This window comes from Haliaeetus albicilla, chromosome 1, assembly GCF_947461875.1.
Source record: "Haliaeetus albicilla chromosome 1, bHalAlb1.1, whole genome shotgun sequence".
NCBI classification, from domain to species: domain Eukaryota; kingdom Metazoa; phylum Chordata; class Aves; order Accipitriformes; family Accipitridae; genus Haliaeetus; species Haliaeetus albicilla.
The window spans coordinates 44,650,911-44,668,855 of NC_091483.1; the positions used below are offsets into that span (position 1 = coordinate 44,650,911).

The 17,945-nt window shown below is 37.4% G+C and overlaps 1 protein-coding gene across 2 annotated transcripts in view; it reads right to left on the reverse strand.

Annotated features, from left to right (window-relative positions):
• The window catches only part of GLRA3 (glycine receptor alpha 3), a 99,019-nt gene that overhangs the window by 18,360 nt on the left and 62,714 nt on the right, over positions 1 to 17,945 (reverse strand). For both annotated transcript variants that reach the window (XM_069787310.1, XM_069787317.1), the window contains exons 6-7: positions 12,740 to 12,877; positions 647 to 861 (exon numbers count right to left, since the gene is read on the reverse strand). In XM_069787310.1, the coding sequence (XP_069643411.1) occupies positions 647 to 861; positions 12,740 to 12,877 (353 nt within the window). The remainder of the gene's footprint in view (positions 1 to 646; positions 862 to 12,739; positions 12,878 to 17,945) is intronic.

A 17,945-nucleotide genomic window follows, 5' to 3' on the forward strand; every position in this document is an offset into this window, starting at 1 on the left:
ATTAACTGCAATGGCCCATGAAGATGGTCAAGGAATAACCCTTAAAATGAAAAAGAAAATTTTAAAGCAATGACAAGTAAATAGTTAATCATAGAACTATACTTTAAGCTATTTATGAGTTACAAGCTACACATGAGCTATGTGTAGTGAACCATCCTTTATACAATTGTTTGGAGCTATTTAACTTCACATTTTTCTATATTTTAATGTAAATGTGTTTGTAACTGGTGAATTAATTCATAATGTAGGCAGGTTTTGGGAAAGGAATATCATTGAGAATAAGTTGGAATCTATGACCTTCAGAAATTCAGTCATATCTGCTAGCATGTCATCAGATACTGGGACCTGGAAAGGACAAACTAGTCAATTGCTAGATGGCATTTATGTAGTACTGAATAACATTGCTTTCATCACTTGCTGAGGTTTATGGAATTTAGTAGGTGTGTGGTTGGCTAAATAGTTGAGACGGGACAAATAGAATATATTTGGTGACTCAACCTTTAAATATTTCGAAGTTATTTATCTCCTTTAGAAGATACTTAAATGCTGATAATTAAAACACATAAGGTTGACTGAAAGTGTTTATTTGTCACATAGCATTATGACTTTGTACTAACGTGGCACAAACAAAGGAAATTCTGCCTACCTTTGGAAGAGATGCTCGTGAACCTGAGCTTTGTGTTGTCATGGTCAGTACAGTTGTTATGCCTAAAGCCACTCTGGCTGGAGCTGCATCCATATTGATCCAAAATGACACCCAGGAGAGAATGACGATCAAGAGACTCGGTATGTACATCTGGATGAGATAGTAACCCATCTGCCTCTCAAGGTGAAATCGGACTTCAATACATGTAAACTTTCCTTTTTATAACAAAGAAGAAATATTGAATAGAAATAGAATGTTCTTTACAGTCAACATCTAGTGCACACTCTAAAAAATTTACACTGTCAAATATATTTGTTCTCTAATGAAAGATGGATGTTTCGATTTCTTTTCAGTGATTTTTAATATACATGGTTCCCACTGTAACAGGAATATACACTGGAAAGAAAGGGGACAGAAAAACTGAAAATTTAAGAATTCAATAACCTCTGGAACTCTTCTTTCCTTATAAAATACAAAACACAATTCATTATGACATAGGAAAGTTGCTCTGTGAGATCACACTTGGTTTTCCACTTACTGTGTTTGGCAATACTGCTGTATGCAAAGAAAAGGCTTGCTCTCCCATTGTATAATATCTCCTTTATCTTTTGTTTCAATTTAAAGCTTAAATTTATTTTTATTTAATCCAATGAATTTGCAAAAAATATAGTGAGACCAGTGTGGGCATTAGGTTATCAATAGGAGATTCTGCTAAATCTCTTCCTTTATCCCCATTCAAACTGTTCCAGCTCAAAAGTACAATGACCGTGATTCAAACAGAAATTGAGAATTTGAGATTAGGCAATTTTAGGATGCTAATTATTTTTTTCCAGATACTGAACATCAATCAACTTCCACTGATTTAACCAAACCAGAACAACAAAAAAAAATCTACTGTTTGCTCATAGAAATGCCATAAAACCATTTTTTTCTCTTATCCCAACTTTTTTTTTTTAACCCGGTAAACTGTAGATTATTTCACAGATCTTGACCTGGTCTCATTAGATTTTATAATTCTTCTCAATGCTCATATTAGTCATGTAAGAATGGTGCTGAAGGCAATGTTATTACTATAAATAGTGTATACATGAAACAGTTTCTCACAGCAGGAAATATACATACATCAGATTTCTTCCTCATTTGAATGAAAGCATTTCCTAATTCTAAGTTTAACATGGAAAGCTATACAGTTATTTATTTTGTGGTATGAAGTTTTTTGGTTATGTTTTCCAGTAGGTTTTGACAGATATTTTCCTAATGCATTTTTATTTGCCAAAATGCCATTTTATAGCAAATTGTTCCACATTAATAGTGCTTTAATATTTACCATACTAACAAAACTTATGTAATGGACTTATTTAGGAGCTTATCCTATACTAATTTAATATATTGTGTATTATGCTGTGACAATAGTCTTAGGCATATGGAAATGAGTTTCAGGTAAAGTCAAACTGAAATGTTTTTATTATAGGCATATTAAGTGCTTGGAAATATCTTTTGAACTTCATTATTTTTGAATAATGTTCTCTTAACAGGCCATTAGTTCTTTCTATGCTGTCATAGTAAAAGTCATTGTATGAAATTTTTATTCTGCTGAGGCACTAAAAAAAATATTTAGAAAGACAGTAGTTATGATGTTCAATTTTAAAATGATATGATATATCTCAGGAGTTTCATATCTGCCGGCTCAATTATTAGTTCCATTCCTAATTGCTGCTGTTTTCTGAATCCTATCTACACTCCTGAAACCTGTGTCCCAAATCCTGGCTCAACCATCTGCTGCCCCAGCTTCAAAACTGATTTCTGCTTCAATCAAGGGATGAAGTCCTGGTTTAACAAAGTGAATGGGAATTTTGATGTTTACTTCAGAAAAGGCCAGGATTTTCCCCTATGTTTCTCTTTCAGGATCTTTGAATGGATACCTGCATGATACATTCTTTTACTTAGCAGCTCAGTACACCCCACGTAACTAGAAGTTCTGCACTGACTGGCCTTTGTCAGAATCATATTCTTACTTCAAAGTGGTCCTTATGCTGAAGATTTCTTTTTTGTGACATTTGTTCTGTTAATCCAGCAGCCTTAGACAGCAGCAGTCTCTTCTCTCATACATCACAGTAAACCATGGTGGTAAGGAGTGACAGAAATGCATCAACCAAGTCTAGGTCTCTTGCAAAGCTGTTTTATTTGGCATCACATCAGCAAGAATTACAGTTCAGCATGCAACATTTTCTTCTTATGCATATTTTCTTCTTCTTTCAAAACAAATTAGGAAGGAAAACGAAGGAGCATCAGAATGGGTAATATATGCATAACTGGAGTGTCAATAAATGTTGGCTATTGCTTGTACTTATTTTTTTTCTCCAGAGAAAGGTGGGTTAAGAGATCTGAGTCTCTTTCCGAGTACTCAAGTGGGCTTGGATTATTACAGAGCTCTCAGCACAAAAATACAGTGGTCCTAAACAGGAAGCAATAAATAATATACTAGCTCTGATGTGGATTATTTTTATGTTGTTGCAAGTTTGCCAGGTTTGTACTAAGGAGAAAGAGAGGAATAGCTGTAGACAACAGAACCCTAAAAAAATTGGAAGATTATGAAAGAAAGAAGTGCAAATGGAATATATTGTAACCACAGAAAAGAAAAGAGATGGGATTATGAAGAGGCCAGAACTAGGACTGGGTGATGTGTCAGAGGAATTATATGGAAAAAATCTTTTTGCTTGGTTTTGTATTTTTGTATCATTAGCCAAGGTAAAAAAAAAAGTAAGTGAAGTATGTCTCAAAGTGGAAAAATGTCTTTGCTTACGCCACAGAACGTGTGACTTAGACTCCAACCTTCATCTTGGGCTCAATGAGTTTATGGACATGCCAGTCATATGTCCACTGCTTCCCAGGCAAGACCACTGTATTCCTCATGTACTCTGTTCCAGTGTAGCACGAAAAATTAGTATGTGACAACTCCCCAGGCAGACTCATAGCTACCCAGGTAGACACTTCTCTCTGTTACTCCACTGCTGACTATTGGAGAACAGCAGCAGTTGGAAGTCAGTCTCGGCACTGCAATTGCAGTAGTTGCTAGTCTAAGTGTGGAAGGGGTGATGTTAGTTTTTGCCCTTCCTGGCTGAGATTAGAACCACCTGCATAAGCTTGGCTAATGAAGCAGAATGGGAAAAAACACATTTGCACTAGCAGATGTGAGTTTCAGCCAGGAGGCAGCCAGCAGAGGCTGTGCTGTTGTTTCCCAGCTGAAGCCAGCATCCAGCTGTGGGCCTCCTTTCTCTTCCTGTATTCTATTTCGAATTCAAAGCCAGGTTAGCTGTGGTTTAATCTATTTGACTGGATGCTTGAATGGTTCAGAAGAGACATACCCATGAAGTCATCTCGGTTGGGGAAGGAGAAAGACAAGCAGCTAAGAGCATTGCTCTAATAATTCATTTGCAGTACATCAAAGGTAAACTCTAGTTCATTCTGATATGCACTGTAAATGTCATGGAGATTGGCTAGGAGGAGTATATGAAACCTTTGTAGTATTGTGGTTTTCCTGAGGCTGAGTAACAAATTAAGGCCTGATGCCAGTTTTGGACCAGAGCTAAATATAGATGTGCACACAATCCATACAATGGACAGATTTTTGTAATGCAAAAGAAAGAACTGTTACTGAGGGCTTCCTAAAGGATAAACATTTTTCCCTGAAACAGAGGTAATCTTCTTTGTGTTTGTAAGCCTAGCCTAACCAGGGATTCAAGTGTGCTAAAAGCACCAAAAGTGCTGTCTTGCTGAATGCTGTACCTATGCGTATGAAGTGAACGTAGTGGTATATATGCACGTGCATTTTTCTCTCTTACACATGTTCTTTGGTAACAATGTCAGTCCTGCTGGGCTGGCATGATTTCCATGCAATGTCCACACTGAAACCGATATTGTAGTGGAAAAAATGTATATTCCAGTCAGTCTGTATGGTTTTTATTTCTCCTGGAAAGTATAAGTGGCTTTTCTTCGGAGTCAGTGTCTAGGTCACATATTCTTCTTTTGGTCGTTGCTGCTGTGGCTCATTGTGAGTAACATGAGAAGAGCAATTTTTTACCTTAGCATACCTTCACACTGCACAGCCTCCTCTGGCTACAGCAAGTGCTATTTAAGCAGTGGGCTATGAAGGCAGCAGTATACTTGTGTGATTAAAAGGTACTGCCAGCAGTGTGGAATGTGCAAGGGAAATCAAGCATAAGTAGTAGCTTTCAGGACATAAGGAGTCCTTCTTTTCAGTTTCGCCTGCCTCAAACAGCTCCAGAGGTAGTACTTGGTAGAACTTAAATATATTTGTCCCCTTTTAGCAACCCTTAAGATATGGCTTGGGGGAAGCTTTTCTTACTGTACCCTTACAATGTCATGGTCATGTTTACAATTCCCAGGAAGGCTGAGTAGCTGTTTCTGAAGCTACATAGAAAGTTTTCATAATGGAGAATCACCTTAAGAAACTGAGCCAAGGAAATAGTGTGCCTGAGAAATAGGTAATTTCTAATAAAGGTGAGAGTAATTATAATTATTAAATCACTATGAAATTAAAAATTAATAAGATAATAAAAATAAAAATAATAAGTTTAAACAAAAAAAAAAGAACTAAGCATGCACAGATTCAGCTATTAATCCACGTGGAATGGAGACATATCTGCTGAAGGTTCTGGTTCTTGATACTACTTAGTAAATCATAGTCTGGACTTCCTAATAAGAAAAGCCATTGATAATGTTAATATCTGATCTACTGTGAAATATCTTATGAATGGAGAGAGGACTGTGGCCTAAAGACTATATAGCTTAATGAAATTACATTAAACTATTTACTTAAAATAAGCATTTTATATTTGCTGAATAGGGAATGATTCAAAGCTTAGCAAAATTGAACTGAACTAAACTAAGTTAAGCAAATCTGAATAAATCTTTATGGAGCCCTGCAGAGTATAAGTCTTAGACCTAGGAAGCAGATATTTTATATTCTGATTCTAACACATCTGTCAATATGGATGTAGACTACACAATTCTGTTTTTACCAGCAACTGGTGACCAACAAACAGCCAGCCAGAGGGCCAAAATATTGCTAACTATGGAGATTTGCTAACAGAGTCCTGGGGCAATTGAACTGTGATGATGGTCCTCTCCTCTAGCACTGCATTTTCCTCCTTGAAAAATAGCTAGAGGCACAGGTTTAACATGAAATTAAGTACTGAAAGACAGCAGGACAGGAGAAAGGGAGAGTGGGACTTCTTCATTGGCGAGGATATGCTCAGCCTAAATGACCGACTTAGATTTAGATCCCTTAATAAAATAGGGAGCTTCTCCCCTTTGTCTGTCTTCTGGAAATCCCTTTCTTAAGCAGCTCAATTCCTCTACTCCCCATCCTAAGATCCTAAGCATTCAAGCTCAATCTGAGCTTGAAAATTGTGTTAGGCAAAGTATTTATTTCCAGGTGTTATTCTTAACCTCTGCAGTGTCTATCATTTTTGGACTTGTAAAAATCACAGTTCCTCATTTTATGTGAAAAGATAACATATTGCAAAAGCCTGCTGACACACTTTTCTCTATAGAGAGAAAAGTAAAGACAGCCTTCTCTTCTAAAAACAAAAGTTAAAGACTCTTCTAAGACAAAACAATAGGTGGAATCAAGAAATAGATTTTGTATGGATTGATGCAACGTGGCTACTGCATTTTATGACTTTGACTGTTTTCTAATGTTTAATACCTCGGATTCCCAGGCTCTCACTAAATAGTTGCCATTGTAATGCTTTGAGTATTCTTGTCTACTCTCTGTACCTTTGTATGAAGGAAAAAAGGACAATATTTACTCAAAACAAATGTCTATTGCAGGACAATACACACTGAGAATAGTTCATGAGATATAATGTATACGTATAACATGATCTCACTGCAGGCCATCCCTTTTGCTGTATTTTTTCAGCCCTTCCTTAATGCTGGTTCTGGCACTCATCTCATCCTGAGTTGGGACACTTCGGTGTGCTAGGTAGTAGAAAGCTAGTCCTTTATGAATGTGTGTGTTAAAGCTCCAGACAGATGAAGTTTTGATCAGTATCGTCCTGAAACCAAATCATTCATCATGTAATTAATCAAGGCTTTTGTTAAGTGCCCTGCATGCATGAGCCCTAATGGGTTAGGTTATCCAGTACATAGGATGGAATCACCCTGGCAAAGGTTGCTGTTGTCTTTAGTGAGAATGAGGATATTGGCTCCAAGTATCCTCAAACTGGATTAATGAAAAAAGCCCCAACACCCCAAATAGAAAGCTTTTTATTTTTAAAGTTATTAATGTTGAAAGAAATATTCTGAGGACAATTTAATATTCTAACTGAAATAACTGTTTGGCTGAAAACAGACACAGACTCATAAGGAAATAAAACTGTATTGCCATAAGAGGGATGACATAGACCACCAGAACTTCCCTTCTGCCTTTTGTTATGTGCTTTCTCTTTGCTCTGCATCTGCTAAAATAAGACCACAATTAACCTCTCTTGGCAACAAAGTACAGCAGGTTATGTATCACACCACAATCATAATGACAGATGATTTTCACAGAGAGCATGAAGAAAGAGAATGCATAAACTGACTTTTCCATGAGGCAGTACTGCTCCTTTTACTTTCTCTCCTGTTAGAGTCATTATCATAATCACCACTAGGCAAGCAGTCTAGCTGAGTTTACCTTATTCAGTAAAAAGACTTCCTTTTTATTCTTTCCAGAATGTTACACAGTCATTTGAGAGGCATTCTGCTTTACTTATTACTGAAATACAGTTAAATATTTTCAGTCCTTTTGCCTTCCCATGATAAAATTTCTTAAATAAACAAGACACTCCATAAATTATGTGTGTGTGCAAAGCTGGTTATTTCAAGAGACTGTATCTATAAAATTGATTACATATAAGTAAAGTTAGCTAAAATTACTTTCATACCTCTCTAAGAAGGAGAAAGGGTAATAAAAAAGCACTTGGTAAGTGCAGTCTCCAGACACTTTTTGCAGTTTGCACTGAAATAAAAAATGCAATTTGAGTATATTTTGCTGATTAAAACTGCTTATAAAAGTACTTGCCTTTTCCTCATCATAAAACATTCAGGCTTTATCTATGATCATGCAGCCTGACTAGAAATGATGACTGTCGAGTGTCTGGCATATAGAACTAGACAAGTTCTCATACATATGGCTTGTGTATATGTATCTAAAGCCAAGATTCACAAAACAGCTATAGGAATGTACTAACATTCAGTTTTTCCTCCAAGTCACAGTCTGTGGATATCAGTGGTATACTGGGGGATACCAGTGCTGGTGCTGTCACCTGCCATTGACTACATAAGTTCTTGGTCAGGAAGGAAGTGACTTTACATACCTTGTTTGGAAACAAATACTGGGGCAGGTGGTAAACTTAACGTTGGTGTAAGACTGATAATGACTGCAGTAAAAGAAAGTTGAAAATAAATGTGGAAAAGAGCAACCAATTTTTTTTCAGCTTGATGAATTTCCACTTCCCATCTCTCACCGACTGGAGGACCAAGCTGCCATTCAGAGGGACCTCTGTAGGCTGGAGGACTCACTGCAACATCATGACAGTCAGCAAAGACAAACGCACAGTTCTGTGATGAGGATGGCATAACCCCATGCACTGGTACAGGCTGGGGATGGACTGGGTAGGTAGCAGTTCTACAGGAAAGGCCTGGGAGCCTTTTTATTCAATGAAACTTTAAAGTAGAATGTTTAAATTTTGTTCAGTGCAGGGGTGACAATTGAGGTGAGTTTTCTTCTCTTGCAGAGAAAAATGCCCTGTTGGAGTCAGGCAGTGCTGTCTTCTGTGTCTATGGATGGTCATGTCCTCAGCCTGTCATAGACTGTTCTTTGAAGTGTTTATCATTTCTCCATTTTCAGTGAAGGAATGAGCAGCTTCAGAGTTTTCATGCCCATGGAATACCTTCTGGACAAAAAGTACAAGCTTCCTTTTCTGAGAAGTGGTCTATGAAAAAACCCCAAGGAGTTAAAAAGCCATGGCTCAAAAGTCACTGCTATAGTCTCAAAAAGAGTGGTTTAGGTATTTGTCAAAACAAGTAGGGGTTTGAGTTCTTGTGGGCAGAGTAAGGCATCAAAGCTACGCGTCCTTTAATCACTATCATGTTGGCAACAAAATGGTCAAATGTAAGGCCGTAAGTCAGTTGAACGTAGGACCTAGAAATGGCATAATCTACAGGTTATTAAACAACTTCTTTGACCTTAAGGGGGTACCAAAGGAATCATGAGAAAAGGTTGTGTTTGGGATGTATGTTTAGGAGGTCGAATGGGGAATGTGGAGTTGAGGAAGTGGGCTGTTCATCAAGATCACATATTTAAGGATACAGAGTTATCAGAAATGGTAACATACAGAATGCATCAGTTCTGATGGTGAGTGTAGCAGCCATAGCTCCGCTGTTTCCAAGACCACTACATCCAACACTTTGAGCCAAACCCCATCAATAGACATAGAGACAGTCCTGAGCAGCATCATTCAAGTGCAGGTGTAGTGTGTTATCCACGGTGCAGGAATAAAGCCAAGATTCAAAGTATTTCTGTTTGTGCCTGTTAGCCAATGCTATTATGTATAAATTCATGCTATCGTATATTGGGCTTTTTGCAACAGTGATTGGAATTACCTGTGATTGAAATTAAGATGGGGTGTTGCATAAAAGCCCAGGGGAGCAATGCATGTCACATAGGAAGTGAATGAGGATGTGGTAAAGCAAGACTATCCTTGTAATGTAAATGGTTCACATTGTGAATTTTCTGGTTGTTACGATTCTACTTCACTTCCCAAATTCGTCACTGCGGATATGCCAGTGGACACAAAAACATGAAAATGATCAGAAATGTTGTTGCGTCACTTCAGAACACAAGACTTGATGAGCCATTATGCTGTACCGTTGCTGAAACTATTATGTCCCTATCTTTAGAAGCAGTTTATTTTTCAAGCTGTAGTTACAGTGATCCATTTTCAATTGGACATGAAACACTGATGAGACATGTGTTGATGAGTTTCCACATACTGTCCTGAAGCTCCATGTTAATTTGTTTCTCAGGGAGATTTTGGGGATTTTTTTTTCTGCTTTACGGGATGTCTCAGAAAAGCTTGTCATCTTGTGTTGTAACTAAATTTAAATTGAACACTCTTCTTTGGTCACTTATTGCATACCAGCTGCTGTTGCTTAGTATTCTTTTAAGAATTCATTTTATCTAATCTGTCATAGGCCAGAGAAATAGGCTTTATTTCTAGTTTTGGAAAATGATTTTTCTTTTGTTTCTTTTGGACTATCCAAAAGGGGTATCTGTCTACAGTATCTCACTGCAGGAGCCTTAAGAAAGCACATTACTGGTCACATACCCGAGTGAAATAATGGAGGAAAAGAAACTCTTAGTTGTTGTTGTCTTTTAATATAATATTTAGGGATTTTTAGCCTACACATGGTAGTTAATAATACTGGTTGTAACAAAGAAATGAAGGGCACTCCTACCCTTCTAGAAACCAAACCAAACCCTTCTAATCTGATTAAATTAACTTCATACTGAAGACTTGAATAAAAAAATAAATACTCTGGAGAAAATACTGTTATGATGAAGAAAAGAATGTCACAATAAATGTAGTCCTGCATGAGTAAAACTATCTTTTCTTTCTGGTTTGCCCTGCCAAAATTCTTCTAGATTTGTACCTGTAATTTTGGTGCTGTAACTCAGAGCAGGCCACTCTGCTGCTTCCTCTGGTGAGGACATACACTTCTGCCTGCAGCCGCTGCCACTCAGTATTGCATTTTTTTCTCCTTGGCCAGTGATAGGCAGGTTCCACAGCTGTGCAATTGTCTTTTTGTTTGCTGAGGTCTTTTAAAGTCTCCATCCTGAAATGTATGGTGGGTGCCTGCATCCAGGCTTCCAAGTTTTCTGTATTAGTAAATGGTTTGACTTTTTATGGACAAATTAAATGGCCCAATTCTTTTTTTAATTAGAGGCACAAACTTCAGCCATCTTTTCAGAGTTGTGGGCTGCGCTCACATTTTAGAGTACCTGTTTGGCCACGGAAATGCAGTTTGGCCAAAGCAATACAGAAATATAACAGACTGATTATTGGCCATGCTGTCCTCTAGAGTTATGACGGTGAACCCCTTCTCCCACCTAACTGTGACAGCGGTTCACAAGGATAAGTGCACTTCTCTTGCAGGCATATTTGGAGAGATCTTACATGCAGTTAATAACATCTGTTCCTCCCGCTTCTCACCTCAGTTTAGGGCCACAGGAAAAGACAGTAGATGTAAGTTGACCCCATGCAACCTAGTGTGTTATGCCTAGGCCTAGCATGTTTTCCTATTTCTGCCTAGAAGAAAATTAGTACCAACTCAAATAGGCTTGAAACATAGTTTATAAAGAAAAAGGTAGGGGTTCAAAAATATTGAAAAAATGAAGTTTCGGTCAAAATCAAAAGGTTTAAACTATGATGATTGTAATGAAATTCTCAGACAAATCAGAGTACAAGTCAGCTTTGGATGAGAAGTTTAGAGAGATATTTGGAAATCACTGGAAGTTCTGACATTTTAAAACAGGTTTCCATTCAATATCACATTAAGTACCACAGTAATGTTTTAGTTCCTCAGTTAGAGGTTTTTGATGCATCATATTGTCCAAATGAACTTTGGAAAAATGAGGAGAATATTTTCTACCACAAGTTCTCATTTCTTAATATCGCTATACAGATTATAGAAGTACAGTTACAGGCACATGTTAAAAAGGCACAAAAGCAGGAGAGTCCTAAAATGGAAGAAGAGGTTGCCTATATATCTCAAAGGAGACAAACTAAAATAACAAAAGCAAAATTTTCTTGTTTGTCATAGGGATTACAGTAAAAAGAAAAAAGGAATAATATTAATTTCATTATTATCATTAACAAAGGGATATTTGAGTGAAAAAATTACCCTGCTATAGGATATGTATCTCCATTTCGGGAAGGTTTTTAAGGATTAGCCAGATATTAGTATTTTTCCAGTAAAAGTGCATGTTATGTATTTCCAATTTGTTTTAGGGAACACTACAGAACATCTCTATCAATATATCCCCACTCTAAATGGAAATTATTAGAGAACCTTTCCCTCTGTTAGGGCACCATGGCAGCTGTGATAAAACTCAGTGCTGAAAATTATTCTTCCTTAATTTTGATTGCAACAGGACATTTGTTATGAATGTCACCTATTGAATTTTATCCTTTCTGCCATTTCAGCAGAATCCAAATAAATCAGTTCTAAACTTAAATTTCAAGATATGTTTATTAAGAATCAAATTGGAGAGCAGAAATGAAGAGAGATATGGATTAGAATGAAAGAGTTCTAGGGTTTTTTTTCCCATGAGAAGATGGAAGCTGTGCATTCTAAGCCTTTGCTACATGGTTTTTTTGAGGATTATTATGCTTGTGATTGTCTAGTTATTGAGATAATTTTTTACAATTAAAAATAACTATATTAGTAATGTTAAAACCCCCCTTTTTCAAATAAACGCAGAGATGATGAGCTAAACATTGCAGTTCTACAAAGGCTTTATCTCAGAAAGGCCATGTCTAGTTTGGTCACCTGGCCATTGTACATTAAGGATGCTTTCAGATTGTTTGCATTGCTCCCTTGCTTTAAGAACTAGGGCAGGGATAGCTGGCTTGGCAACCCTGTGTCCCTTTTTCCTGACTGAGCCAGGCCATGCTTAGTGAACAGCACATGGGCCTTTGGATTTTAGCAGTGCTTCAGATCCCACAGTGTAGATGTGGTCATGGCACCCGCTGTAAAAATAAAACTCCTGACTGAATTGCTTCTTAATTATTTCAAATATGTATTTTCTTAAGTTTACTGAAATAGAAGTTTGATCAGCCTTCAGGTAGTTTTGTTTCATTGTGTCAGTTATTTAAGACTGCATCATCCTGCCCAATGCACCTGTATATTTTAATCTTCTTGTGAGTTCAGTAAGCATATGTAAAAAACCAAAACAACTCTCCAAAGTAACAATAAATTTTAAATGTCTTTCCAGTTTTAATCACTAATATGCTTTCCTACCTGTGTTGTAATGCTTCGTGCAGTAACATAAATCCTTTTCTTCTTTCAACAGAAACTGTGGCAGAGTGAGACCTTCTGCTACTTGAACTGCTCCCTTTTCTTGCCATTCAAAAATGAGATCATTCATTGTGTATCCAACTAAAAAAAAAACAAAAACAAAAACCAAACCGCAAATAAACTCTAAAGCAGCTGGAAACTTTGAAAAGCAGGGACATAACAAATAGTCATGACTTAATCAAATGTCATAAAAAGGAGATAATACAGGGGTCTGTTTGTACCTGTTAATCACAATGTGCTATCTGCCATTCTATACCATACTGAATTAGGAAAAAAAGCCAGTCCTATGCATCCTTTGTGAAATCTTAATAGTCAGGTAGTCTATTAATGGAATTAACAAAAGCATCAAAATGAGCTAAACATCCAATTCTCTAGGGGACTTGGGAAAATCTTACCCCCTGCCCCCCAGCTGATGAAGGATAAAATAGGCCCTTCACACTCAGATCTCTTTTTCCTTTTATTTGAGGTGAAATGATGGATTGTCAAAGCTATGTTTATGGATTTATGTCAATTTGAATTGTTAGGTGCAAATTCTTCAAAGAGAACAATGAATAAAAATTTCTGCAGGAGTGAGGTACTAGTTGAAAAACTACTTTTCTCCAGAACTGGTACAAAACAAGGGAAAGCAATTGATTGTAGTGTTCTTATATTACCTGACTATGACTTATTATGATATTAAAAGGCATTCGGTTTCAATATTCAGATTCCTGCACTTACCCGTACCTTATGCATGTGTGTATAAGATTAAATAAACCAGCAAAAGCTGTAGTAGAAGTACTAATCAAGGCCCAGACTTTGTAAAGGGCAAGTACTTTTTCCTTCTGTTTGCCTCTCTCAGCTGAATATTTGCATGGGATATCATTAGGGAAAATAGTTTTACTTCCTCTGAATATGTGATATATGAACTTTCCAGTATATCCCTGGCATTTATTCTAAATTTTTTCTGAATTAATTTTATTTGGTTATGACAACTGGGGGAAAAAAAAAAGCTTCTTATTCACGTTTCATTAAGAAACAGAGTCAAAGTGAGATTTTAAGATTGAAATCTAAAAGTACATAGCTTCTATTGTTGTAATAGTTTGAACGACAAGCGTACATTTGAGCCACATACAATAGCTTGAACCAGAAGGAAAAGGGAGTAATTTTTACATCTAAATTATATACCTTTCACTCATCTATTTTGCTTCTTTCCCGTATTTCCTTTCTGCTTTAGTCCAATGCTAATGAGCTGTTGCGGATAACCTACTGATAACTGGAAATATCTTTTAATCTACCAGTAACAAATTACTGTTCAAAGTATATTGTTCAGAACTTTCTAAGAGTAACTGTCTGCCCTCAAATACTGAAATTTTGAGTTCCAGTGAAGGCAATAACCTCTTTGGTGTGTGAGCATAAATCTTTCCCATTATATTCAGTGACTTCATTATTCTTTGAACACATCTATAAATGCTATTCAGTCATAATGCCCTGATATGCTGACCTCAAATCTGAGACACACTTCATCCTTTCTGATCTATGTTGAATGCACCTATAAGCTAAGAATCGGTGTTTATACATTTAAAACTGTTTTCAACACCTCTCCTTGCTTCTAGATTCTTGATGTTTCTTTTGGAGAGTATCTTTATACAAGGTATTCACAGGAACTCAGGCTGACTGTTGGTTTACTTTGGTATTTTGTTGGGGCTGGATGAATATGCTAAAATAGAGACCATATCCTTTTAAATAAGTATTTAATTAAGATCAGACATTACTCAAGTCATTACAAGCGTATACTAACTGTGCAAGGAGACACTTATTTTTCTGTCTTATTGAATGCATGACATTCCATAAACACAGTCTAAAAATTCACTATTAAATGCCATAAACTATGAAAAATCAGAAGTATCAAACTTCCCATGAATCCAGACAAAAAGCAGTTGTGTGTAAAGCAGATTATCATTTGAAGCATGTAGATTATAGCCAGAAGTGATATCCCCTGAGTAAAACTCATTGAACTGACAAGAAACAACTGCTGTGTCAAAATGTATTTCACTAAATCAGATTCATTCATCTCTAATGCTGCCCACTAATTCTTCTATAGTGCACTCTGTTAAAAATAATAGCAGTGTATGCAAAATGCTGATGTGGTAATTCATTTTTATCATGTTTACATTTTAAATACCCAAATAAATCTTTAGCATTCAATACTGTAACTTCAGTTTTGTAAGTCAAGATCATAGTTATAAAGTAAATGTGTCTTAAAATATAAAGGAGCTTAATGGAGATGTGAGTTTATGTTATACCAAAGAAATTTAAAATAGTATAATATATATCATATTTCCACTAGGTAAGTTAAATTAAATCAACTTAAAATAAATCTCTATTAAATATATGGCCCTTTATTAAATGTGAAATACATAGCCCAATCAAATGTGCCCATTAAATTAGGGACATCAAAAATCTTGTAATAGTCCTGTAAGTGGGGAAGTGAGAAAACATAAATTATTTAAGCATACTGAACTATTTGATAACTCAAATTTGCCTCTAAATTTTCTTTAGTGAGCAGTGTTAACAAGGACAGGTATTCCTGATTTTCCAGCTGAAAATATTTTGTTATTTGGTACAGTTCCAAATAAACTGATGATCTCTTTCTTTTTTCCAACTACTGCATTGTTCTTTCTTCTTGGCATGGAGAAAAGGAAGAAAGACTACAGTGGAAAGTATCTAGTCACCAGCAGAAATAAAGTAGAATCAGAATTTCCAAGAACAAACTGCAGCACATGTCCTAGGTCCTTCCCAGGATATCCTATCTACAAAAGGGTTAAAACCCACATTGTTCTGTGTTGGAAATTTTTCAGGAGGAACAACAATACTAATTGAGCTAACTGAGCTTCCTTAATATCTCAAAAAAAAAAGGAAAATATTTTTGGTTTTTAATTAATTTTATATAGAATACCTGCTGAATAGCACAGTGCCTAACACTCAGAATGCTCATAATATTGTGTACACTGTGCATAAGGTGAAAAAGGCATTTCTATAGGAATGGCCCTTTAAAACTGTCAGTGGTTACCATACTGTAGTATATATACTGTTATGATTTAGGTGTATGGCGTTGTATATGCAATGAGCCTAAAAATCAGTCCTCCAGCACCCTAAATTTGGGACTTCTGCTGATTAATGTAATTAGTGTCCCTTACTGAAGTGTCTGGACTCCCAGCAGCATGGGAAGACATCATGGAAGATTTTGAAAAGTTCAGTTTCAGCAACAAAGTAGAGACTTAAGTTCCTGATATGGAAAAGGCACCAAATTGATTAGTGCCATCAATGGGGGGGGGGGGGGGGGGGCTAAGCACACAGGAACTAACAGAAGTGTAGGGAGCTTTGGTAATGAAAACTTTGAAGCCTCAAGAGCAGAGTGTTATTTTTTAGATTTAGGATCCTAGAATTGCCAATCATAAAAGTTTACAGTATTAGAATTATGTGGGTAACTTTAAATGTCTGATGCCAGTGCCTGAGTTCAATGGGACTATACAGATCTTTCATGCATAGTATTTGCAGTACTGAGGCCTACGTTGGCAAAAAGGAAATGATTAGATGCTGCAACAAAGGTCTCTACTAAAATGCATTTACCTTACTCATCTAGATGAAAAAAGTACACTTGCCCATCCACTGCTGAAATGAGTTTTACAGAAATAAAATGAAAACAAGTAAACTATTTTATTGACTGTACAAGATTAGCAACTGATTAGCTGAGAAAAGGCAGATGAGAGAAGTGAATAATGGTGCTGTCTTTGTCCCAGGTTTATGCAGCACTAGTCAATCTAACTGATCAAGCTCATAATTAAAGCTGAGTGTTCCTGAGACACAATTGCAGTTTATCATAGTATCATAGAATGGTTTGGGTTGGAAGAGACCTCAAAGATCATCTAGTTCTAACCCCATTGCCATAGGCAGGGACACCTTCCACTAGACCAGGTTGCTCAAAGCCCCATCCAGCCTGGCCTTGAACACTTCCAGGGATGGGGCACAGTCTCTCTGGGCAACCTGTTCCAGTGTTAGGCTGCAAACGCACATTGCTGGGTCTTACTCAGCTTCTCATCAACCAACACTCACAAGTCCTTCTCTGCAGGGCTGCTGTCAATCCATTCTCCACCCAGCCAGTATCTGTGCTTGGGATTGCCCTGACTCATGTGCAGAACCTTGCACTTGGCCTTGTTGAACTTCATGAGGTTTGCACAAGCCCACCTCTCAAGCCTGTCAAGGTCCCTCTGGATGGCATCCTGTCCCTCAGGCATGTCAACTGCACCATTCATTTGGTGTCGTCTGCAAACTTGCTGAGGGTGCATTCAATCCCACTCTCCATATCATCGACAAAGATGTTAGCACTGGTCCCAGTACCAACCCCTGAAGAACGCCACTCTTCAGGGCATTCAGTTGCTGGTCTCCACTTGGACTTCGAGCCACTGACCGCAAGTCTTTGAGTGCAACCATCCAGCCAATTCCTTATCCAGCAAGTGGTCCATCCATCAAATCCATGTCTCTCCAATTTAGAGACAAGGATGTCATGTGGGACAGTGTTAAATGCTTTGCACAAATCCAGGTAGATGATGTCAGTTGCTCTTCCCTTATCCACCAATACTGTAACCCCATTGTAGAAGGCCACCAAATTTGTCAGGCACGATTTGCCCTTAGTGAAGCCATGTTAGCTGTCACCTATTACCTCCTTATGTTCCATGTGCCTTAGCACAGTTTCCAGGATGATCCACTCCATGATCTTGCCAGGCACAGAGGTGAGACTGACTGGCCTATAGTTCTCCAGGTCTTCCTTTTTTCCCCTTTTAAAAAATGGCAGTTATGCTTCCCTTTTTCCAGTCAGTGGGAACTTCCCTGGACTGCCACGACTTCTCAAATATGATCAATCGTGGCTTAGCAACTTCATCTATCAGTTCCTTCCGGACCCACCAATGCATTTCATCAGGTCTCATGGGATTGCGCACCTTCGTGTTCCTCAGACGGTCTCAAACTGATCTCCTACAGTAGGTGGTTCTTCATTCTCCCAGTCCCTGTCTTTGCCTTCGGCGACTTGAGTGGTGTGGCTGAAGCACTTGCTGGTGAAGACTGAGGTAAAAAAAGTCATTGAGTACCTCAGCCTTCTCCATATCCCAGGTAA